The sequence below is a fragment of the Mytilus edulis genome, chromosome 7 (genome assembly GCF_963676685.1).
Source record: "Mytilus edulis chromosome 7, xbMytEdul2.2, whole genome shotgun sequence".
NCBI lineage: Eukaryota > Metazoa > Mollusca > Bivalvia > Mytilida > Mytilidae > Mytilus > Mytilus edulis.
In genome coordinates, this window is record NC_092350.1 from 4,948,071 (window position 1) to 4,974,077 (window position 26,007).

The 26,007-nt window shown below is 31.9% G+C and overlaps 1 protein-coding gene across 1 annotated transcript in view; it reads right to left on the reverse strand.

Annotated features, from left to right (window-relative positions):
• Nucleotides 1-2,561: 2,561 nt before the first annotated feature.
• Nucleotides 2,562-26,007, reverse strand: part of LOC139529798 (uncharacterized) — a 37,274-nt gene continuing 13,828 nt past the window's right edge. The window contains exons 13-25 of the mRNA XM_071325698.1: nt 23,804-24,343; nt 23,023-23,114; nt 21,451-21,513; nt 19,898-19,953; nt 17,289-17,433; nt 11,477-11,630; nt 11,188-11,233; nt 10,135-10,227; nt 9,217-9,311; nt 8,746-8,835; nt 7,345-7,509; nt 5,765-5,965; nt 2,562-5,454 (exon numbers count right to left, since the gene is read on the reverse strand). Coding sequence (XP_071181799.1) covers nt 4,939-5,454; nt 5,765-5,965; nt 7,345-7,509; nt 8,746-8,835; nt 9,217-9,311; nt 10,135-10,227; nt 11,188-11,233; nt 11,477-11,630; nt 17,289-17,433; nt 19,898-19,953; nt 21,451-21,513; nt 23,023-23,114; nt 23,804-24,343 — 2,256 coding nt within the window. The 3' untranslated portion in view covers nt 2,562-4,938. The remainder of the gene's footprint in view (nt 5,455-5,764; nt 5,966-7,344; nt 7,510-8,745; nt 8,836-9,216; nt 9,312-10,134; nt 10,228-11,187; nt 11,234-11,476; nt 11,631-17,288; nt 17,434-19,897; nt 19,954-21,450; nt 21,514-23,022; nt 23,115-23,803; nt 24,344-26,007) is intronic.

The following is a 26,007-nucleotide window of genomic DNA, read 5'->3' on the forward strand; positions in this document are numbered from 1 at the left end:
AAATGGACTTAGTTTTTCTGCGAGGAAACATTACATTCATCCTGTGGTTAAAGTTTTTAAAATTTTAATAACTTTCATAAACTATCCTTGATTTGTACCAAACTTGGACAGAAGCTTGTTTATGATCATAAGATAGTATCAAGAAGAAAATTTTGTAAAAATAAATTTCCACTTTTCCGTATTTTACTTATAAATGGACTTAGTTTTTTTGCCAGAAACAGAACATTCACTCTGTGGTTAAAGTTTTTAAAATTTTTATAATGTTCTTAAACTATCCTGGATTTCTACCAAACTTAGACAAAAGCTTGTTTCTGATCATAAGATATTATTCAGAAGTAAATTTTGTAAAAAAAAAATTCACTTTCTCCGTATTTTACTTATAAATGGACTTAGTTTTTCTTCCAGTTAACATTACATACAGTCTGCAGTTAAAGTTTATAAAACATTTATTAGATTCATAAACTATCCTGGATTTTTTTACCAAACTTGGAAGCTTCTTTCAATCAAAAGACAGTATAGAGAGGGAAATTTTTATTGATGTTTTTCCTCATTTTTGTTGAGTCTGCGATTAACAGCAAAAGTAGGCGAGACACTGGGTTCCGTGGAACCCTTATGAATTTTTTATGACAGTACCCATACAACAATAATTAACTTATTTTTGATTGATCTCTTTAATATAACATTTTTTTAGGCCTTAACATAGCAGATGATTTATGAGAAGTATCATCACCATATTTTTTTATATTATTTTATTTCATTGGTGAAAGCCATGTTAATATTCTATTGACATTGGATGTTGGATTTTTATGTTTTTGTTTTTGTTTGCACTAGTTTTGTAAAATGACATTCCATAAATTTATTTTTGTTGACATTTTTTAAGCAATACATATTGCATTTATTACGAATAATAAAATTTTACAATTTAAATATTGTTTTTATTATGCCCCACCTACGATAGTAAAGGGGCATTATGTTTTCTGGTCTGTGGATTCGTTTGTTCGTCTGTTCGTCAGTCTGTTTGTCCTGCTTCAGGTTAAAGTTTTTGGTCAAGATAGTTTTTGATGAAGTTGAAGTCAAATCAACTTGAAACTCAGTTCACATGTTGCCCATGATATGATCTTTCTAATTTTAATGCCAAATTAAAGTTTTGACCCCAATTTCACGGTCCACTGAACATAGAAAATGATAGTGCAAAGTTCAGGGTAAAGTTTTGGATAAAGTTTTTGTTCAAGGTAGTTTAAGATGAAGTTGAAGTCACATCAACTTGAAACTTAGTACACATGGTCCCTATGATATGATCTTTCTAATTTTTATTCCAAATTAAAGTTTTGATCCCACTTTCAATGTCCAGTGAAAATTGAAAATGATAGTTGGAGTGGGGCATCTGTTTACTATGGACACGTTCTTGTTCAGACTCTTTGAGGATTATAGAGTATGGAGAGGCTTGAACCCCATCCTTCCATATATTCATATGTTCCTGTCTTGGATAAATAGAGAATGGAGATTGGGAATGTGTCAAAGAGACAACGACCCTACTGAAGAGCAGAAAATAGCCAAAGGCCACCAATGGGTCACCAGTGACAGTGTAGTGAGAAAATCCTGCACCTAGAGGCTGGTTTCAGCTGGCCCCTACAAAAAATGTGAACTAATTCAATGAAAATAGACGCCACACTTAACTCCATAACATATTAATAAACTAAAATTGAAAAAAAAACATTCAAGACTAACAAAGGCCAGAAGCTCCTGACTTGAAACAGACACAAAAACTTTTTTTGTGAGATCTCAACCCTCCCCTTTAATTCTAGCCAATGTAGAATAAGCAATACACACAATACAACTCAGTTTAAAAGAAGTCATAGTTCAATATCAGAATCAAAGAAGATGCTTATATTCCTGATTATGTACTAGGGATATTGCAGTCAAATTACTTCCCCAAGATCTACACATCTAGCCAATGGCATTTGAACCCATGAATTTATGTAGTAAATTTCTCCATAAAAAATGTGTTGCTGGTTTCCAGTTATAGATCAAAATGGATCAGCGGTCTTACCTGAAGCAGTGACAGTCATTGTAATTGACAGTTATATTTGCAAATGTAATTTATATTTTGCTAAATTCCAATGTTTATAATATAAAAAAGAAGATGTGGTATGATTGCCAATGAGACAACTGTCCACAAGAGACCAAAATGACACAGACATTAACAACTACAGTTTAGCAGCTTTATTTTCTTACTCTTAAAACCGATATAGCTTTAGGAACAGAAAATTTCCATGGAAAAGTGATTGATGTATATGACGTCAATAGTTCAAAGATTCTGGTGTCAAGCGTTGCAGATTTTCAAATAGCAATAGGTGTATTCACTTAGTTTATAACAATTAAAGAATATGGTCTTCATAAATTGTTTTATAAGTTGTATACAGCCTTTGTTAGAATTTTATGAACAGTCTTTGATATGATGATTCATCTCAGGTTGCTTAATGTCCAGTGGCAAAAATAACACACACTTAGTGTTTGAGGTCGGATTATGTAGGACAGACTATACAAAACATAAGTCAAGCTGAATTTATTACTTTATTTCAAATTGTGTAAAGTAAATAAATAACATATAAAAAGACAACAGTATAACTAATATAAAACTATATTTATCACATTAATTAAATACACAACCGTGTAATCACTAAAACTTGTAAAAATAAATTGGTATAAAAGAAAATGTTTCATATTACTGATTGATTCAGTTCAGAAAATATAACAAACAAATTAACAATATATAACAATCATCAAATAAAACTTGACACTCTAGGTCACAATAAATGCTTACATTTAATTGTTTGCAATGATGCATCATGAGATTCCAGTGAAATAAAAACTGATAATCTCAATTGTGAAAAAAACTAGTATGAATCAACATGATAACACTATTCATTTCAACTACAAATCAATGATACAGTGTGTGAATGAACTGGTAAAATCTAGAGAAACCTGCAGGTCATTATATTAACATGTTTATACTAACATGAGGATAAGTGGATGAAGCATCAATATAGTGGTACTGTAAATTCAGAAATTATTGCGTGCATTTATTATTGCGATTTTGTCATTTTAGACTTAAATGCCGTTTTAAGTTTTACGATTTTGAAAAAAAATCTGTTTAATTCATATAAAATATTTCAAAACGCGAGTTTAAATTATTGCCATTACAACTCTGTCCCTTTTTCGCCACTATAAAAACCTTGCATTAATTTCTGAATTTACAGTAGTTGTTTCAAAATATATAATATTAGAAACAGTTGCAAACAAGCATAATAAAACAAGGTCAACAAATAAACTTTTGATTTAACAAGTAAAATTTGTAACAAACTATTGAACATTTCCATATCGTTGGCATCTACATGTATGAACAAAATGTAGGCACAATGGAACATGGGAGTAAGAAACTGTGAAAGTTTCATTCTAATCTGAAGTAAAATGTAGTATTAGACACTCTTGTGATAAAAATATAAAAAGCAATATGACAACAAAAAATGACACTATTTGATAAGTTTTAAAATACAAAAGTGTAACAAAAATTTACAAGAATATTAATAATGTCAATAATAATAATATAGGGTTATTGCATGAATATTGAGGTTATTGTCCCGAGTTGAATTTTATGTTGCACAAGCTTGCGAGTGCAATATATGTTCTAAGAGAGACAATATTCCCCAATATTCATGTAATAATTCTTTTATTGTATACTTATATAATATTTGAAAGTAAAAATTGGTTTAAACTAAGATTTTTTGGTTGATGACGTCATGAATTTTAAAGATTTATTGCACTAGTGCAAAATATTAATTTATTGCACTCTAACTTTTTGTTACTTTCTGTGGGAAATATTATATTGCTATGCAATAATATTCTTGATATAAAGTGGGTAATTCAAATAGTTTTTACTAATTTTACGTAGAAAGTACAAAATGATACACAGGTTTACATGTAGTACATGCAAATAAACAATAAAAAAAAACAAGCAGTATGCATAAAATTAAAATAATTCATATTAATGTTCATGTTAATTAAATTAACAATTTATTTTTGCATGGTTTGACAGTTATATTTGAAGGAATTATCATTGGTAAGCTATTTTATTGAATTGCTGAAAATTTTATGCCCCTTTTATTATGCCCCATTCATTATGCCCCAATTATTGGCATTATGTTTTCTGGTCTCTGCATCCATTATTCTGTCCATCCGTTCGTTCTTTCATTTGTTCGTTCAGATTAAAGTTTTGGTCAAGGTAGTTTTTGATGAAGTTGAAGTCCAATCAACTTGACACTTAATACACTTGTTCTTTATGGTATTATCTTTCTAACTTTAATGCAAAATTAGAGATTTCCCCCCATTTTTACGGTCCACTGAACATAGAAAAGGATAGGGGCATCTGTGTACTGGGGACACATTCTTGTTCAGTATGTTTTTCATGTTTAAATAAAAGACCTACCTGTTTTAGAGGATTTGCAGTCACAAGAGGTATATGTCACAAAACTAAACCAAGGGCTCAATAAATTAACCTGTGTTGCTAACTGTTGTCTATGTACATCTTGAAAAATAGACACAAGTAGTTATATTTCATAAATTTTGATTTACAAGGGATTTATATACAAGTGTAAATTTAAAATTAAGTAGCAGTTAGACCCTTCTTTTCAATCTAAAGATAAATTACATGACATTGTCAAAAGTTGGTGGCAGATAATAAAATGCTGTTTTATCTTCCTGTAATTTATAAACCACATGGTTAGTTCATGATACATCTTCAATCTATAATTCTTCCAATTATCTTAAAATTCAGAGGGATCACACAGCCTCAGCTTAGCTGAATATAAAATTATGCAATCTCCACTTATTGTTATGTACAAACTATCAAATTATAATGATCATTAATGAGTATCAAAGCTACAGGATTATACATGATTTAGAGTTTCTTCTGCCAAAACAACAAGTATTTATATTTCCCTTTTTTCTATGCTCATTTTCTCCCCTTTGTGTATCGTCCTCTATGGATAAATTTTGCCGTCGAGAAGTAATAACAGGTTGAATCAATGGTACAATCCTTTTCCTTTTTTTTTTATCCTCCTCCTCTCTGCACATCCGTTTCTCATTTTGAATCCTACGTCTAACTTCTTGTTGGGATAAAACTTGCTGACCAACAATAATGACAGGGTCTGGCCTTGTTTGACCAACCTGAAACAGTGGTATACTGACATCTAATCCTATTCTATGTGTTAATAGATAATTCAGTTTCTTGAGTTTTTCATTGGCTGTTCTCTGTTCCTCCCACGTTGAACATTCATGCCGGAGATAATATTGAAAATCCATGAAGAAAGAAATTTGATCAAATGGTGTACCTTCATTCATTAGGGGAGATAACTGTTTTCTAATAAAAATCTCAAACTCGGGAAACGTAATCATCTGTAAAAAAAAAAGAGAACTACAGCTTTAGGCTTACAAAGAAAAAAAATAATACAGAGTTAAATCAACATGCTATACTGACCATTAGTATGTAGTTTGAGGTCAATGTAGATATATCTATGATTAAACATGCATTGATGGAATTGAGAGGCTTCTACTGATAAATTGTTCTGTGTATCAAATCTAATATATAATTTTTACATTTTTATTATTTTAAATTGAATCATGCAGATAACAGTCTTATTTTGGTTTCAGCAAACATTACATGCTGGATTAAAAAGGAAACAGAAGAGACTATAATTAATCAAACCTGTTCATATTCATCAGCCATATACTTTGTACAACTGTTAATAAGACGTGGTATATCCAATTCCACAGAAGTTTGATAGATGTCAAGGACGTTGCTAGGGTCAATATATTTACTGATTTCCTCCGAGCATTTCTTCTTTATGACAGGTAGTACAAATTGAGTACTTGCTCTCATTAGAGGGATACAATTGTCCTTGGTTACCTTAAAGTAAAGTGTACAATCAAGCTTAGAAAATAATTTGTAAGGGGTTCCGTGGAACCCTCTGTCTTGCCTACCAGTGCTGCTGTCAGTGTAAAAGTGTAACGTTCACATAAAAAGTGAGTCAAACTTATCAGTAAAATACAAAATTAAAAAAAAAAAAACTCTTTTTCATGCTATTTCTTGGTCTTGAAAATAAGCTTCTGTCCAAGTTTCATTACAATCAATGAAAGTTTACAAATTAGTCAATCAAATTTATTCCCAGACTGTCAGTAAATGTTAAATGTAAAATTCATCTTATCATAAAAATACTGAAAATATATCTTAATCATAAAAATGTTTCAAAAATGCTATGATGGTTTGACAAAGTTTTTGATGTGTCACAAGCAGGTCCATTTAACAGTAAAATAGTAGAAAATGAAAATATAAATTAAAACATTTTGCTCTGAATACTGAATTTTGGTCATTAACAAGTGTTTGCTCTAATTCCATAAAGTTCCTTGAATTATTTACTAAGTAATTGATGTTTAGATAAACTGAAACCAAAGACTGAACCTAACTGTTGATGCCTTCAATGTAATCTCCAAATCTATGTTGCTTTCTCAACATAAATGTTGCAAGCTTGACAAAAATGGCTAGGACCCTCAACTCCCATATAAAAATTCATATAAAAAAAAAAGTAAAACATGGTTAAACAATCCTAGTCTCCCACCAAGTAGGAGAGTTTTCTATCTTCCGCTGATCAGAAATTACTTCATTTAATAAAATTGAGAATGGAAATGGGGAATGTGTCAAAGAGACAACAAACCCACCATAGAGCATGGATGCATAGACAATGAATCATTTAGAATTAACTTGAAATTTATATATCTTGATAAAATTTAGCTGATTGCTGATTGATCAACATTTCTATAGGACACCAATCACGTATCCAGGATTCTTCAAGCGTTTGTATTATGTTAGGAATTCAGGCCCTTGCAAGTAAGAGAGATCGATTATGGGGTAGGACTGAATTATTCAGGTTACATAACTCCTGTAAAAATGAACAAATATATTTGATGGCAAACAATCCTGTAAACTATAAGAGCTTTCTGTAAAATGGTCTCAGAGGAGTTGGGTTTATAAGGTGACATTGTTAAAAAAAACTAAAAAATGATCAAGAGAATATTGTGACAAATAAGTCTTCACATTTGCATGCTTAATGTCATACTGTCAGTGAGAATTGATGTGTTTCAGACAGATGGATAAACAGATGGACTGGTGGACAAGGGAGACAATTAACATACGGAAATGCTGTATAATCATGTTAAATATGACAGATAAGCTTCAAATCTCATAGATATGTAACAAGTTCTGCTCAGTAATTATGCCTCTTGACCTACCTCATATTCTTCAGTATACAAAAACGAAATAATCTGGATAAATATATCTGCTGTTATATCGTCTAATTTAATGGCAGGGAGATAATCGCCATAGGATGGTGGCTGCTCATCTTCTTTATCGATTAGCATTTCTCTGAAAAATTCACTTCTCCCATAGAAAAATATCTGAAATACAAAAATATATTACTTACTACTTATATGGTTGTAATACAAGGCCAGAGACATATAATTGTAGTATATGTCTGCTTTGGCTAATGATGAATTTTCAATACTGTAACAGTTTATTTTTTTGCTGAAGTATGCAAATCAATTAGCATGCTTAAAGTAAACAAAAATAATTTAACATGTAAAATATTTATTAAATATGAATAACAAAAAGGTTCATTAATTGACATAAACACAGTTTTAGATTTTTTCATTGAAATCAGAATGTAATCAAAAAGTAATCAGGATTACAGGCTATTTTAAAAAGTAATTGATTAAATTAAATTACATGTAATGATATTTAAGGCTGATTAATGATTACACTGATTACTTGAAAAATTGTAATCAATTACAGCTGATCAACGATTACAATTACAATTACCCCAACTCTGGGTTGTATTAAGACAAATACTTATACATTATACCATCAACAGCATCTCTGTGTGGGGTATAAAAATGATTATTCATTCTAACAAAAAGTTTGAAGATTTTAAACCTAAATAAGCAGGGAATGTGTCCATGGGACACAGATGATGCCTAGCTTGCATATAATGTAAAAAAAAATAGGGTCATCATAACTCAAGAACTGTAAAATGGATGCTACCCAAATTTGTACTTAAACTGAGTTTTGTGATAAAAAGCATTGTGTATAACTTTCATAACATTTGGTTGAGGCAAACTAAAGTTTCATCAATTTTCCATTTGTAAAGGGGATAACTCTAGAACAGTAAAAGTGATGCCACCAAAATTCATACTTCATATGTATTATGTGGTTATAGGCATTGTGTTTAAGTATCATAATATTTGATTGAGGCAAACTAAAGTTGGAGAACTGAAACCAGTTTTGGGACTTAGGGGGTGTAGGAACAGACAGACAAGGGTAAAACTTGGTGCTAGAGATAACTTAATCCAATCACCAAATAATAAGGAAATTGAGTCTTGCAGCCCATCTGTTCAGTACTGTACCATTTGTTAACACAGGTGAAATATAAAATTAAGACTTTTCAATTAAAATTTACTTCTACTACTCTTTTAATCTTTAGAATTTGATCACTTTAATTTTAGCCCCTGCATTTGTTTATAGTGTCCAGGAATAAAATCTTGTATGCAAATAAAAACCTACTGGCAGAATATTTTTTAAATAGATTTTAAACTGACATCTCAGATCCTCTTCCTGAGTCTGGTTTATAGACTGACCTTATGACACTTAAATGAGTGACCTTGAACTTCAAATATAATATCTGGGTATGTTTTAACATCCAGACCACAAGCTTCATTCTCAGCTGCCTAAAACAGAAAAAAATAACATTTGCTACAAATTTTGTTATCTCTTGGGGTTTTCTCATTGTTTACATCAGTCCTTTCATTTGTTATATCCCCCATGGGACTGATTGAGTACTCTCACTCAGAAATCTAATACATATATCTATATTCAGATTTTCCTGAAGTCTTTAAAAAAATACTAATTTCTGTCAATTCTTCAGCCATTGCAATAAGAAATGCACCCAATAATTTCTAAATTTAATGAACTGCTTTTGTTGTTGTTTCTTTTATAAAAGATGCAGATATCCCCCCCCCCCCTTTTTATATAGGATTATATGTGTTAATGACAGCTTGTTTATAAAATACCCTCATTAATTAATGTTTATTGTAGTGACTACTACTTACTATAGATGAAGGTACTGCTGATGTTACTAAGCAACCAAAACCCTTCTTTAAATCTTTCAAAAGTTGCCAATGTTGTATCAAAAGTAAACTTTTATCTGAAATTTATTAAGTGTCAATAAATTTCGTTTCTATTCATAACATTTAAACAATTACAGTATGGATCTTATGAAATTACACAACTTTTTCATGGTGTCACTAACTATCTGGGGCCATGTTCAAACAATGCATTACACATAAATTTCAGAGACAGTTTAAAAAGTATGGTAAACACTTCAAAACAAAACATTTTTAAGTCTTTACTTTAAAAATATTGGATTATAATCTATCGAAATTACAAAATGTTCACTTTTAAAACTTTTCCCTCCATCTGCTCATTTCTGATTTCCTTTGTATTTGTGAAACTTGGCCCATACAGAAAGTTGTCAAAGTGACCGTTTATTATAGATTGGACTACAAAGTGATAAGGTGTGTAAGATTTAGTACCTTCAGTACCTGATGAATTTATTATCTTTATTCACAAACTGGACTTTTATGATTCATTTCTTTATATGATGACTGTTATGTACGTTCTGCTGTACTGTATCTAATCTAATTAATTGTGAGCGGAGTAAGAAAAATTGACACGAAAGTGTGAATGATAGAGTTAAATTTTGTAATGCCCAAAAGGGCCCTGTGATTAGTAAATAAAGAATTTGATTTGTACATTTTGTGCAAATACAATGAAAGATAACAGATTGACCTTAGATAATTGATTATATGTTTAAGATAAATTTAAAAATCAATATCTGAGTTAAAGCTACGAATAATTTGCTGTTGTAAAGACTCTTTTAAAATTTAACACTAAAATTATTGACAAAATTAAGATTTTGACCTACTTAGAGTAAAACAAATACAAGGGTAATTAGCCCTAACTCTCACCTCTTTCTAAGATTTCAGCTAAACTGTTAAACTGTAAGAACTTAGCTAATGCTATTGTCTTTTCCCTCTGTCTTTTTTCAATATCCAATCTACCTGTAATACAATAAACAGATTAAAAGACAAAATGCATAGCTCTAACTCCTTTTCCTGGTCTGAACCTTGTGGTACAATTTAATAGAGATCCGTACACTCATACACGAGTTATTGTCCTGAAACAAAAAAAATGCTTGTTTTTTGTCCCTTTTTTGCCCTAAATTCCTACACAGTTAAGACAATAACCCACAAAATCACACCCAACCATGGTATGGAACCTTGTGGTACAATTTTCATGAAGATCCTTACACTTATACTCAGGTTATTAGATATAGGAAGATGTGGTTTGAGTGCCAATGAGACAACTCTCCATCCAAGTCACAATTTATGATTTTTTACAAGTCATAATTTATAAAAGTAAACCATTATAGGTCAAGGTACGGTCTTCAAAATGTCTGGAAACCAAATGTCTTCAGACAATGAACGCAACAACAACATCATACCATTATACGACTGCAGAAAATTTTCATAGAAAAATAGTTTTGATATATTGCATTGGAATGGAAGGCACATGTAAGTCTAGGACATTTGGTTCAGATTTATCTGTAATATGAAACTGTTTGGTTTTCGTTTTTTGTCTTTTTTGGTTTTTTCACCTCTTTCACATTTGTATAAGAATTTGAAATTTGTTTGGCTTCAAGCGTCCCTGAAGAGACATTAATTGGCAAAATGCACACCTGGTGCAGTAAATTTAGTACTGTTAATGTTATATATATATATAAATTTCTGTTATGTTAGAATCATTCAAATTATTTATTTCAATTATTCAATCCTCTAAAGTTGGCCATTAAATCATAATAAATTTACAATATCGTTTACATATTATCTATTCATATCTGCATTATTCAAAGACTCTGACAGACAGATTAGGATTTACATAAATACATATTGCACCAACAGTCAGGTTTATTAATGTGAGCATCCTTACCTGTATAAATAAAACAAAGGATTTATCCTTACCTGTATAAATAAAACGAAGCATTGGTCCAAAAACATCAGTGCACATCTGTAAAATAAATGTTATAAAAATAAAAATAAGGAATAGTTTAATTTGTTCCAATTAAACAGTTAAAACTATCCATTAATAACTAAAGGACAAGGATGGGAAATAATATGACCATTAACAATGAGCAACAATCCTACTGTATATATAAAAGGCAACAACATGACAATATGTGAAACATTTCAAACAAGAAAACTTACTGTCTAATTTATACTAAAACAATAGACAACAAAACATTTGACTTACAAGTTTATGTGATAATACTATCCTGCCATTTGTATTATTTCGAAACAAATCTGCAAAGTATCTACACCTCACAGACAAAATACAACGATGTGCTAAATATAGTTGACCTTGGATTTCAAGCTCAATGTCATATCCTGGTTGTCTCTCATATAACCTGAAACATTAAACCAAAAAGTTATTAAACAATTTTATTCTAGTTTAGGAGACTTGGTTACTTGAAAAAGTGCTTATTATATAAAAATTTACCTGTGTATGTTACTTTATTTAACGACATTTTGTCCTAGGTTGAAGTTGTCTTTTTGATATTGTTATATTTTTTTTATTTTAATTGTGTCATAGATCAAACTGATTCATTCAGTGTATATTTAACTGTTTTTGTTTATATGCCTTTTAATCGAGTTAAGCCATTTTAATTGGTATTTCATGGTGTATCTTTTCATGTTGTAATGTTACACTACTGTTATCAGCTTAGGGTGAAGGTAAGCACTTGTTAAAACGATTAAATTTGCTGCATTTGTTTGCACCTGTCCTAAGTCAGGAGCCTGTTGTTTAGTGGTTGCTGTTTGTTGGTGTGAGTCATGTTCCTTGTTTTTTAGATAGATTAGACTGTGATACACTAGTCATTTTGGGGCCATTTTATAGCTAGATGTTCAGTGTGAGACAAGGCTGTGTGTTGAAGGCTTTACTTTGACCTATATTTGTTTACTTTTTACACATTGTGACTTGGATGGATAGTTGTCTCATTGGCATTTATACCACATATTCTTATTTATATTAGATAAACTTGAATGAATAGATTTTCTACTTCATTAAAATCAAAGCGCGAAAGCGCTGTAAAGGCAGTTAATTACAGGTTGTGTGTATTTCTAGTCCAGTTATATCATTATCTTCCATAGAACAGAGGTGGTTTGTAGAATTTAAGATTTAGAGTTCTTTTGTACCTAGTTCGCCTATATCTATAGTCTACTGTTTACAGTATATTTTCTGTGCCTCGCCATGAAATGCATTTTTAGCCATGGCCTTGTCAGTTTGCTTTAAATTTATGAGTTGACTGTCCCTTATGTGTCTTTCGTCCCTCTTCTTTAGACATATAAGAACTTTTCCTTTTCAATATAAATAGACTATTTTTAATTATTGATTGTATACGCATATTCTATGACTCCCATAAAAAGAAGTTCACAAAGATTGACTAGTCTCTGTACTGTGTGTATAGCAAGAACATCAAGTAACATAATGGTAAATGTACATAGTAACACATCAACTTTTTTTATGACCATACCTGCCAACTGTCAGTATTTGCAGAGTATTTCCCCCATCGAGCTCGAGGCTCCCAAATGGAAATTTTGTAAGAGCAATTTTGTCGACTATTTTAAAGAAAACAATTAATTCAACAATGGCAATGAGCTTGTTTATGCACGAAGAAGCCAAAAACCACATTAGAATATATTTGAAGGGAATCCATGACAAATCGCCCCATTAGCAAATAGCCCCACTTTTTCACTAACTCGCCCCACTTTAAAAAAAACCTGCCCCAACCTGGATAACCAAATCGCCCCACTTGTGAAATGTGTTATATCCCTTAATATTACTCCTGCCAACTTGCCCCAACTTATAGAAAACGATAATATCTAGATAAATATATTATTAACCAGGAAGAATTTACTAATGCCAACTCGCCCCACTCATGTAAAAAGATGTTATCCCGTTGTATATAAGTTAAATTCCGTTAATATTACTCCTGCCAACTGGTCCCACCTAATGGAAATCAGTGAAATCTAGATAAATATATTATTAACCAGGATGAATTTAGTAATGCCAAATAAAGGCAACAGTAGTATACCGCTGTTCAAAACTCATAAATCCAGGGACAAAAAACAAAATCGGGGTAACAAACTAAAACCGAGGGAAAAGCATTAAATATAAGAGGAGAACAATGACATAACACCGAAACGTAACACACACAGAAACGGACCAAGCATCAGACAAAACACCACGAGAATAACAAATATAACATGAAAACCAAATACATGAATTAGGGATAGACAAGTACCGTGCCACGTCTGATCTCAATATCTCAAAAATAAGAGAAAACACAAACGACTCAACGTTAAAATGCAACACACACAGAAACGAACAATAATATAACAATGGCCATCTTCCTGACTTGGTACAGGACACTTTTAAAGGGAATAAAAGTGGTGGGTTGAACCTGGTTTTGTGGCATGCCAAACCTCGCACTTTAATGGCAAAGTTAAATATAACATTGAAATGACAACATATTACAGGACTACAATACAAATAAATAGGAGAACATATTAGACAAAAAAAAACATGATTAATAGATAACAAAAAGCATCAGGTTTAAAATTCAATACGCCAAAAACGTGCCTTGTCCACACAGGACTTACAAGTGACGCCCAGATATAAAAGATCGAAAGAGAAAAAAGTACAAAGTTGTACAGCACTGGAGATAAAAAGTTGAAAAGGTTTCGCCAAATATGGCATTGTTTTTATGCCTGGGATAAGAACATTCTTATTATATAGAACAATTCATGCTATTGCAAACAGTCAATTTTATCAAATGAATATGAAATAGATATACATAAAGAAACTGAAGTATTAACTAATTACAGAAAACTAAACCCGAATACATAACGCCCAGATATAAAAGATCGAAAGTGAAAAAGGCACAAAGCCGCACAGCACCGAAGACCAAAAGCTGAAAAGGTCTTGCCACTCTCCCCACTTATGGAAAAAGATGTTATCCCGTTGAATATAAGTTAAATTCCTTATATTGCATTATGATACAATTAACAGGTTTCTTTTCAATTGTTATGCAAATAACTAAGCTTCAAAACTTAGTTATTCTTCAACAATACATTTTTTTTTTAGAATTATAATTTCAGTATATCAATAATAGTAATTAAATAAATTTTCGGTTTGTTTGTATTCTGTGTAGATTAGTTTTCATTAAAGTGGTGCGAGTTTTTATTTTTAATTATATATATATATATTAATCTAAATATTACCGTTTTTTTATAAGTAGGGCGGGTATGCAGGAGTAATATTTAACATGATTTAACCAATTTCACATGTGGGGCGATTTGATAAATCAGTTTGTGGCGGTTTTTTTAAAAGTGGGCGATTAGCCAGTGGGGCGACTTGTCCTGCTTCCATTTGAAGGCCCCCTTGAAGGTTTTGTGCATTTTGAAAAGTTGGCAGATATGTTTCTAACTCCAGGCAAAATCTACCGGTATGAATGAAAAAGAAGTTTTCAATTAAGGCTCTGTGGCCATAACAGCTGTCTCATTAGCATTTTAACCACTTCCCATATTTGCAATTAAAACAATAGAAGAAAATTATTCAACGCAAAAACAAAACTTACTTGTAAATATGAAATTCTCTTTACGGTATGAGTTTTTCTCATTGTTTGAGATTGTACAGTAGTACCTGTAACTGCTTATACCTATTTCTTATTCACTTTTGCTTGATAAACTCACTAAATATCATGTATATACATTGTACCACATCTCCTTATTTTTATATGCATTCCAATAACATGAACAATTGTAATTCAATTCTATATACCAAAGCAAAATGAACTGCACCACTTTCATTCACTAGTATGCATCTTTTGGCAAAATACAAGTTCTTAAATGACACAAGATATATTTACATTGTATTGATAAAAAAAATAAAATTTAGTATACAACTCTTTAACAGGTATAAAAAAAAAAGCACAGCTGTGTCATAACTTGTGAAATCTGTGCTGAAAACATAGACATTGATGGTATTTGAGTAATTCCATATGTGAAGCTCAACATTAGCTCGTCAGTTGGTGGTGGACAGTTATAGTTCCTTTCTGCAGGCTAGGATGAATGACTTTTCAGGAAAACCAATTTCACAAATCAAAACTTTCCTCTAGATTTCTCCTACAATATTCATCCAGTTTAGTTCTTTTGGTTTAATTGGACACCGTCCTGATTTTTAATTTTGCAAACCATTCAGTCTCTTGCTTGCAAATGGTGCATGAAAATAGGATTGGTATGGCAGTAGACAAGTCTCTTTAAAGTGGGTTTGTGCCCTGAAAAAAAGTTTTATAACTTAAGTTTTTTTGAAACTTGTGCAACACACATACCTAAATAACTATAACATAGAAGAGAGCATCATTCGTGTCAATGTTTTGTTCCTGTTTACATTGTCATTGATATTTTTTCAGAAAGCCTGAGGCATAGCTCATGAATTCCTGTCATTACATCCTAAATTAACATAATTACTGCTAGAATAATTATCAGTATGATATACGTACACTATCATTGTACAGCCCAAGTCTTCAGTATATATCATTGTTGCATTCATTCACTCCTGTGTTCAGTCGTTCAAAAATATTTAAACATCAACAAATGAACTTTAATATTAAAGGACAAGAAAACACTAGAAAAGATACGTACATACAACCCGTGTTTAAGTGTATTTGAAAGAGAAATATATCTGGTTAAACGATGTATAAAGGAGGAAAAAAATGCAGATATTGCATTACGATGCTTTCTACCTAATAGCACGTGGATATGTTTACATATTTAGACTTGACCCAGTATGACCCGTACCTTGTAGGTCACCGCCGTCGTTTAAACACTAGACTACAGTCGTGTATAAGACAATAAAATGCTTAAGCCTGTACTATTTGTGTGAAGTAAATGTGTTTTTTCTGTACATTTAAATTGTTTTACCTGATAGCAAGGACGTATATCTATCCGTTTCCTTCTCAATTCACTTTGTCAATTTCTTCGAGCTCCTTCAAAACATACGTATTACTGCGCCCGGAAGTGAAAAAAATATTAGAAATCCTCGTAAAATAATGCTATTTTCAATTTTGTGGAATCCATTTTGTTATATTTATTATATAGAGTTAAAAAAAGTTACGATTAATTATGAATTTGCATATCATTATACGGAACGTTTATGGACTATTTTTCCATAGCTGTAAGTCGGTCATTTTGGCGGGAAATCATGTACACATACACACGTAGATTGGCTGGTACCTGATCGTAATGTTACACATCAGATATATCAAATAGCTAATACCCGGAACGTAGTACCGGGAACCAGGATAATACGTAGACAACATACATAACTAATACCGAAATTGAAAACGCTTTACGGTTTCTCGTTTATAAACTGAATTCCGCTTTGAATTATAGAAGATGCAATATTAATCATGTTCAGTCGACTTTTCATTGTTATATCAACGTCTGAACTAATTAAAAAATCTTTAGATCTCAGATAACACTCGAAATTGACCCGACCTCTTTCCACACGGAATACAAATAATGATAGTTTGTAGTCAGGTTGACTGCTTATAATGCAAAATACACATTAATAACAAGTTCTATAAAACGAACAATACATACTGATCGTTTCTTTAGTCCCCAATGTAAATGAAAGAAACAAAAACCATATCATACCATAAAAAGAAGAGGAGAAATTCGAACATTTCCGGATCTTTTTCTGGCCAAAAGACCCCCTGCATAGATTGCGTATGAAAAGATTAACCTCATGACTTGAAAGTCAGGCCTTAAAGCACTGCCTTTAAAAATTAAACATATTTAGTTTAAATGACTAGGTGTATAAAGCTGGGAAATGGAGGATATTGTGTTATTTTATATGTTATTAAGAAATTATAAGGATATCATTTTAGTTTAATTTTTTCTGCAGCATATAAATTATGTCTGACGATTAACCATCGGTAAACAAACAGCTGTTTCCATTGTTTTGCTGTGTTAAATAAGTAGAATATTAGTTAAAGTCTTACTGTTGTAAATACTCCACATATTTAAGATCTGTACTTTCCACAATTAAGGAACATTCATACTGCTTTAAAACTTGTCTGATGTCATTGGTCAAAGAAGACAGAAAGCATCTCTGACTGTCTACACTGTTAGTGTCATATCTTGCTCCTGTGAAAACATAATAAAAAAATACACTTTCAAAACTAATTCATTTTCAGAGGGTCAGAATGGGGTTTACAGAATACAGATTAATATCGAATAATATATTGAATATAGAAATAAAAAAAGAATAGACAAAATGATTTGCAAAAGTATAAATACTAATTGTGGAAAATAAAAGTGTAACGCAATACAATACGTATATATCATTGTATTTGAATTGTCTCCCCTTGACTATGATTGTTACTGTAAATTTAGAAATTGTTGCATACATTTATTATTGCAAGTTTGTCATTGTAGACTAAAATTCGATTTAAATTTGCTATATTGAGAAAAACCTTGTTTGATTCATATAAAAACTTTCAAAATGCAAGATAAGTTATTGCGATTATAACCTTGTCACAATTTTCGCAATAATAAAAAACATTGCAATAATTTCTGAATTTACAGTATTTACACAATGTACTTTGTATTCTATCCTACATGGCCTTTCTGATCCTTCATGATCACTAGTGCCTATTGTGTAACAGATAAAAGGAGTAAGAGGAGAAGGCCAATGCCATTGTTACTTTTCCTACGTATTTTTGTAATTTATTCCAGAGTTATATCGAGTAGATAATTACCATATATGCATAACGGTAGGGTACTCAACATTTTAGCTTTAGATTGTGCTATTGAAAATTTAATATTAAAACTTATATTTCATATTATATATTATGTTTATATCTATGTATCTCAATGCTTCTCAGGTTCTTCTCATATGTTTTATGATGGGGGAAGGATTGTGCTTAATTTTCATATGATGAAGGCATAATCTTTCAATCAGTCAATTTAGGTCTGGAGCTGTGGCATGTCAGTAACTGCTAGTAGTCCTTTCTTAATTTATGTACCATTGTCATTTTGCTTAGGTTTTTTTTGTTACCTGTTTTAACATCGGACTCAGAATTCTTTTAAACTGAACTTTACTGTGCATATTGCTGTGAATTTGTTTAATCTTCATTGGCTATAGGTGTAGGAGGAGGGCTGCTAGCTAACAAAACATGTTTAACTCTGCCCATTTTTTGTGCTTGTCCCAAGTCAAGAGCCCTTGGCCTTTGTTAGTCTGCATAAACAAGAGTGCACACACTGAAATGTCTCGCCTCCTTTACTAATCATTGATTTTATGTTGATAGTCCTAAATGTAAAGCTTTATTACAACTGTCACATAAACTTAACATTAACCAAGAAAACCAAATATTGATCAATGAACCATGAAAATGATGTCAAGGTTAGATAAACATGATAAACCATGCTAGGCAGACATGTACAGCTAACAATTCTTCCATACAACAAATATAGTTGACCTATAGCTTATAGTTTAAGAAAAACAGACCAAAACAGAAACTTAACACTGAGCAATGAACTGTGAGAATGAGGTCAAGGTCAAATAAAATCTGCATGACTGACATATGATCATAAAATATTTACATACACCAAATATAGGTGGCCTATTGCTTATTGTATTATAAAATAAACCAAAACTCAAAAACTTAACTTTGACCACTGGACCATGAAAATGAGGTCAAGGTCAGATGACACCTACCAGCTAGACATGTGCACCTTACAGTCCTTCCATACACCGAATATACTAGACCTATTTCTTATAGTATCTGAGATATGGATTTCACCACCAAAACTTAACCTTGTTCACTGATCTGTGAAATGAGGTCAAGGTCAAGTGAAAACTGTCTGACAGGCATGAGGACCTTGCAAGGTATGCACATACTAAATATAGTTATCCTACTACTTATAATAAGAGAGAACTTAACATTACAAAAAATTTTAACTTTTTTTCAAGTAGTCACTGAACCATGAAAATGAGGTCACGGACATTGGACATGTGACTGACGAAAACTTCGTATCGTGAGGCCTCCATATACAAAGTATGAAGCATCCAGGTCTTCTACCTTCTAAAATATAAAGCTTTTAAGAAGTTAGCTAAAACCGCCGCCGCCGTAGCCGCCATGGCCGGATCACTATCCCTATGTCGAGCTTTCTGCAACTAAAGTTGCAAGCTCGACAAAAAAGAAGATGTGGTATAATTTGCCAATGAGAAAACTCTCCACTAGAGACCAAATGACAAAATAAAAAGATCTAGAATTAGTTTTACTTTGTGATGTTTTAGGGTTAGCAAAAAAAGACAACATACTTTAATCAATTTTTTATTGTTTGATGCCTTATTACTAGTGTCACTAATGGAGCAGGATCTGCAGACATTTCACAGCATCCCAGTTTTTGGTGAAGTTCTGGTTTGGTCAATCTTTAGCTTTCAATGTAGTGTTTGAACTGTAGTTGTGTCTATTGGTGGTTGTCTTTCACCCATAATGGGTGTTGTTTTTTTTCACCAGCGTCTGGTTTTTAAGTCTCCTTGGTATCTCCCCGTTTTTTTACACTTGTGACAAATGTAATCATACAAAACAGAGATCATAATTACCGTTCTGTAGCAGATATTTGACAGCACTCAGATGTCCACACAAACAAGCCAAGTACCTGTAAAATAATGGTAGAATATACAAACAGAATTAAGTGTTTTGTATGGTTCTTTAAATTTCATTCAATTGTCATATGGTACAAATCTATTACTGTAAACCAATTTTTTTATTCGTGGATACTTTATTTTGCGTTTAACCCTTTCTAGTCTACTTTGCGACTATTTAATTTCGCAATTATTTAAATTACATTATGTAGTTTAATTAGGAAAATCCAAGTTTAACATATTCTCGACAATGTATTTCGTGTAATTTTTCTACTCGAGAAAGTCACGAAAATAAGTTGTTTTACAGTATCTTTCAATCAGTTTAATTGAAGTCTGGAGCTGGCATGTCAGTTAACTGCTAGTAGTCTGTTGTTATTTATGTATTATTGTCATTTTGTTTATTTTCTTTGGTTACATCTTCTGACATCAGACTCGGATTTCTCTTGAACTGAATTTTAATGTGCGTATTGTTATGCGTTTACTTTACTACATTGGTTAGAGGTATAGGGGGAGGGTTGAGATCTCACAAACATGTTTAACCCCGCCGCATTTTTGCGCCTGTCCCAAGTCAGGAGCCTCTGGCCTTTGTTAGTCTTGTATAATTTTAATTTTAGTTTCTTGTGTACAATTTGGAAATTAGTATGGCGTTCATTATCACTGGACTAGTATATATTTGTTTAGGGGCCAGCTGAAGGACGCCTCCGGGTGCGGGAATTTCTCGCTACATTGAAGACCTGTTGGTGACCCTCTGCTGTTGTTTTTTATTTGGTCGGGTTGTTGTCTCTTTGACACATTCCCCATTTCCATTCTCAATTTTATTTAATATAAACTCTGCCACATACTGTATTTGTCTGTCCTAAGTCAAAAACCTGTAATTTAGTGGTCGTTTGTTGCTGTATATCTTTTTTATGGTTTTGTACATCAATCAGGCCATTAGATTTTCCGTTTGAATTGTTTTACCTTTAAGAATTGAATGCTTCATTTAGTAACTTCATAGCAGTGTAAAAGCGGTGACAGAAGTATATTTTGTATTAAGAGCGGAAGTGCTTCATTCTAAAAATGTGCGCAGGGTCAACGCTATTACACCCTATGAAGTTACAAAAAGAAGCATTCAATACTTATAATTACATTTTTTAGCTAGGACCATGAAACACGATTTACAATGTATATCAAGTTTTTATTTAATTTACCTGTGCACTTTATTGTGGGACCTTGTGTCATCATGATAAATTTTATTGTGTAATGAAGTTGATCAAGGAATAACATGAGATTGCAGTGTAGCCGATCAGAATAATGTATTATAATGAAACATACATATAATGTAATTATTTGTCATTACACATGTTACAGGGTTTTTAAATAGCTTTTTATGTGGTATATGGTGTGTGCTAATTTTTACGTCATTTGATCTCTGGTGGATTTGTATCGTTGGCATTCATACCAGGTCTTCTAGTACCATTCATCAACTAGAATATTGACATAAGTAAACACTGGCACTTAAATAAACTTACAATGGAGTGTTATCCCAAGCGTCAGTAGTATTAACATTGAGGCCCTTGCCTTCTATGGAACGTCTAGATAAAAAGAAAAAAAAAGTTCAGTTTAGGGTTTAATACAAAATATATATGAAGAAAATACATTTTGTGAAGTGGTAAATGATTAGCCAAAGATGTTGTAGTGAGTAATTTGTTTAGAAAATGATATAATATACTATTCGTGATATTTTACTCATTCGCTCCCAAGAGGTTTCTGGAAAATCCGACATTTAAAAAAATTTGCAATCATATTCAAATTATATGCAAATTAGCAGACTCTTGATTCTGTAACTGATGCGCATCTATTAAACTATATATTGAGATTTGGGGGCAGATGGCATGGGTGGGGGTGGGGTGCGAGGTGGAAGATTTTCTCATGGGTTTGAACCCACCCCCACTGAAAAATGGTCATTTTCCATCTATTTCCCGATTTAAAAACGACCTTGAGAAGTGAACATTGACCTGACTGTGTTTCTTTGTCATTCAAGTCTTACCCTATAGTTACTGCAGTCCATTCATGCTAACTGGGAGTATATCGGACTTAAGTGTCTTGCTGGCGAATTATTATTGTTAAGTCAGGTCTGCCTAAATGTCTGTTTTTACAGATTTTTGACAAAACGCTGACCTAGATTTTACAGACTAGTTTCCTATTGGCCAAATTATACCGCTTTGAGTTCCTATACCACCTATGCATGCATTTACAATAATAGTTTATACCTACAATGACTAGCAGTTACGTAGTGGCCATCAAAAGATGCCCACCCCACCTGATTTTGGCTACTTTTCACGTTTTTCGGATTTTGAACTCTTTAACGGCTTTCAAAGTGCCATATTTGAGAAGAGTTTATGGAGCATAAACTGCTTGGTTGAAGTCCCTGCTATCATGACAGTTCAGGTGGGGCAGTTCAAAAAAGGTATGGAGGGTCATACAGGCAATCAAAGAATGGTTGTCGCCATCACTCCTACAGGCGGGATTGGAGGTTAAAGGGTTAAAAGCATGCTTAGTGTGAAAATCACAGCAAAATCTAAATATGGAATGTTATGCTTTATGAGACTCAGAGATATTCAAAAAGGCACAAAAAAAAAACCACCTTATATAGATTATAACCCTGAATTGTAGAAATAAAATATATTTATTATCTGTTATTGGTGTTTTGTAAAGGAATAAGTAAACAGGTCATATACATGTATTAAGTTATAAATGTCATAACTGAAGGAGAGATACCCTCTTTAAAGGTTTCAGAGGTTTGCATGTATGAATATGCTGGTTTTTCCATATGATATTTTGACCAAGGGGTCAATTTTCAAGGGGGTTCAAAATACCATATGACACTGACCCAGGGTTTTTGTTTTTTTCTATTTGGATTAATAAATTAAACTAAGGTTTTTAGTTAAAATCTGTTTGAAAATTTTCCAACTTGGTTTATCTAGGGACAGTTATAAGTAATCTTACAGTGTCTTAAGTGACACATAATATGACTGTACATGTATACATGCATTACCCACTTGTACTTTGACAAAAAGTCAGCGTGTTGTGATCAAAGTTACCTGATAGCACTAACATCACCTAGTCGGACACTTCTAAAAAAATCTTTCAAGTCTCGACTGTTCTGTCTTCCATATCTGGCTGATTGTTTACCCTGAAAGTATTCAAATAAAAATAAATAAGGATAAGGCACAATAAAATACATAATTCTAATTTTGTAACACTTAAATCTGGTTGTTTTGTTCAAAGTTTCCTTGAAAATGGTTCTATACATTAATTCTACAAATTTCTTTTATTTGTAATTTCAGAGATATTTTTCCTGATAAGAGTAATAAAGCATGTGTATAAGATGATACAAAAAGCAACAAAAACAACAAGAAGTTAGTGATGGGTGGTAACTTGTAAAATTTGCTTGTCAAGATTAAAAGAATTTTGCTGGACAGAATATTCATTTTCATATGTTCTGTCATGGGCAAAGAAATATATAGTAAGTTATTTGAGCAGGCCAGACTATTCACTTTTAATATTCTCTGCACTTAAAAAGCCATTAAATCTGTTGAAACAATTACCCTTAATCATGAATGTTATAATTATTCATTTTTATTGACAGTAAAATGTTCATGGTATAAACCTTTTTAATTTGAATATGGAAATCAAACTTTGTGAATTTGAAAGTTTTTTGAAGCACTTTTCTAGAATTTGGCAGTTTGAAGCACTTTTCTGGATCATCAGAAAATCAAAAACCCCCAAATTGAAAATTCAAGGAAGCGTGTTTAAATATTTGAGTCTTTGAGGAGCTAAAACAAAAATATGATCAGAAGGGATGACAATAATAATAATAACCTGAGAGAGTGGTACAGTCTGTTTTCTATTATTGTTATCTTCTTCCTGTCTGCGCTTCAATTCTTCATATACTTTCCTATTTCTTTCTTTCTCTTCATTCTTTATTCTATTCTTTTCATCTTCTTCCTGTCTTTGTTTCTGTTCCTCATTTTCCCTCCTACGTCTGACTTCCTCTGCAATCTCTTTTCTTTTCTTTTCCTCTTCCTCCTGTCGTCGCTTGCGATACGTGTCATCCGTCCTTTGTCTAACTTCATCTTTGGATAAAACTCGATGACCAACAATAATGACAGGTTCTGGCCTTGTTTGACCGACCTGGAACAGGGGTATACTGACATCTAATCCTATTCTATGCGTTAGTAGATAATTCAGTTTCTGGAGTTTTTCATTGGCTGTTCTCTGTTCCTCCCATGTTGAACATTCGTGTCGTAGGTAATATTGGAAATCCATGAAGAAAGAAATTTGATCAAATGGTGTACCTTCGTTCATTAGGGGAGATAACTGTTTTCTAATAAACATCTCAAACTCAGGAAATGTAATCATCTGTAAAAAAAAGTATTACAGTGTAACCTTACAAAAAAAAATAATAAAGACTTTAATTAATCAATATGCTATACTGCTACAAGGATGCAGTCTGAGGCAAATGTAGATATATCTATGATTAAACATGCAATAATGGAAATTTAGAGGCTTCTACTGCTAAAATTTTCTGTGTACTAAATTTTATATACGACTTTTACTGTTTTCTTTTCTTTAATTGAATCATACAGATAACAGTTATTTTATCTTCCCTGCAATGAACAGAAGAAGGACTATCTTATCACCAGTAAGTTCCACAATGCTATATTGTATCTTGAATGTGGTTTGTCTCAGGAAATTTGCTACTTACCCTTCCAGAGCACCTGAGTTTTTGGTGGGATTTGTGTCGATCACTTTAGTTTTCTATGTTGTGTTTGTGTGCTATATTCTATGCATGTCTGTTGGTGGGTTTTTTTTAGCCATGGCATTGTCACTTGTGAGTTTTTTTTAAATGTCCCTCTGGTATCTTTGGTCTCTCTTTTGCAACTGAATGTTTATAAATTTAATCTGACCTCTTTCTGACACACATTTGATCAAAAATAGATCAGAGACTTAAAAATGGCTGGTTTGTACAGGAAGAATCTTTTAAAATATAGAGAATCCTCAGTAAATTGAACATTCAAATATTTAAAATATGAAATATAAAAATTCCTTAACACTGTACAAGGATTTGATTACAAAACAAAAAACTTTTAACATCTTTTAGAAGTTTTGCTGAAAACTTCCTATGTCAGGAAAATTTATACAAATGTGACAGTTGTGGTTTTGCCATCGTTATAGTTTAGTTATAAATATGAATTTTATTAAGTTCTGGGCTCAAAGTTATCGGAATTTTCTCAGAATTTCTTACCTATGTTTAGTTTTATCCCCTTTCGTTAATTATAAAGGTTTTAGATCCACATTTACTCAAAGTCTTGAAGTTTTCATTCATTTTATTCTCAGCTGATTTTACCGTCAAACCGGAAGTTGGATTTAGTTCGAACAGAAGCGGGAATTTTTAGTAACTTAATTTCATTGGTCTATTGATAAATATTTCAGTCAATCAGAGCATGATATGTTTATATCGAAAAGCCAGGTATTTTACGTAGTAAAACCTGTGAACTGTAAAGGGTTCATTTAAGTCAAAAAGGTTATAATTTTTCTACTATATAAGTCCATATATTTCTTGTATTCATTGGTTCATGTATAAAGGCGACAGGTATGTTACCTGAGGGAATTGTATTCTATTCTAGTCTTTGATACTGTTTGCTTAGTTTAGTGCCAGAGAAGATTGTTTCAATCCAGTATATTGGTATTTAAACTTGCACAATTTTGTGGTTTATATAGAGTCTCTCTTTTCTTTTGGTTTAGATAAGTTTTGTTAGGACGATTTTATAGAAACTCCCGGTAGGTTAATCATCACACGGACCCGAGTTTCAAGTTAGATAAATAAATAAATAAGTATAGTTTGTATGATAGATACTCCGGGTAGGTCAATTGTCACAGGAATCCTGGTTTTCAGTTAGATAAGTAAATAAATAAGTATAATTTGTTTTGATATTGTATACTGATTAAATTTTGTACTTTGTTATAATAAAAGTTGTACTTTAAATCTTTGTTTTTCAAAGTCTATACAAGCATCTGACAGA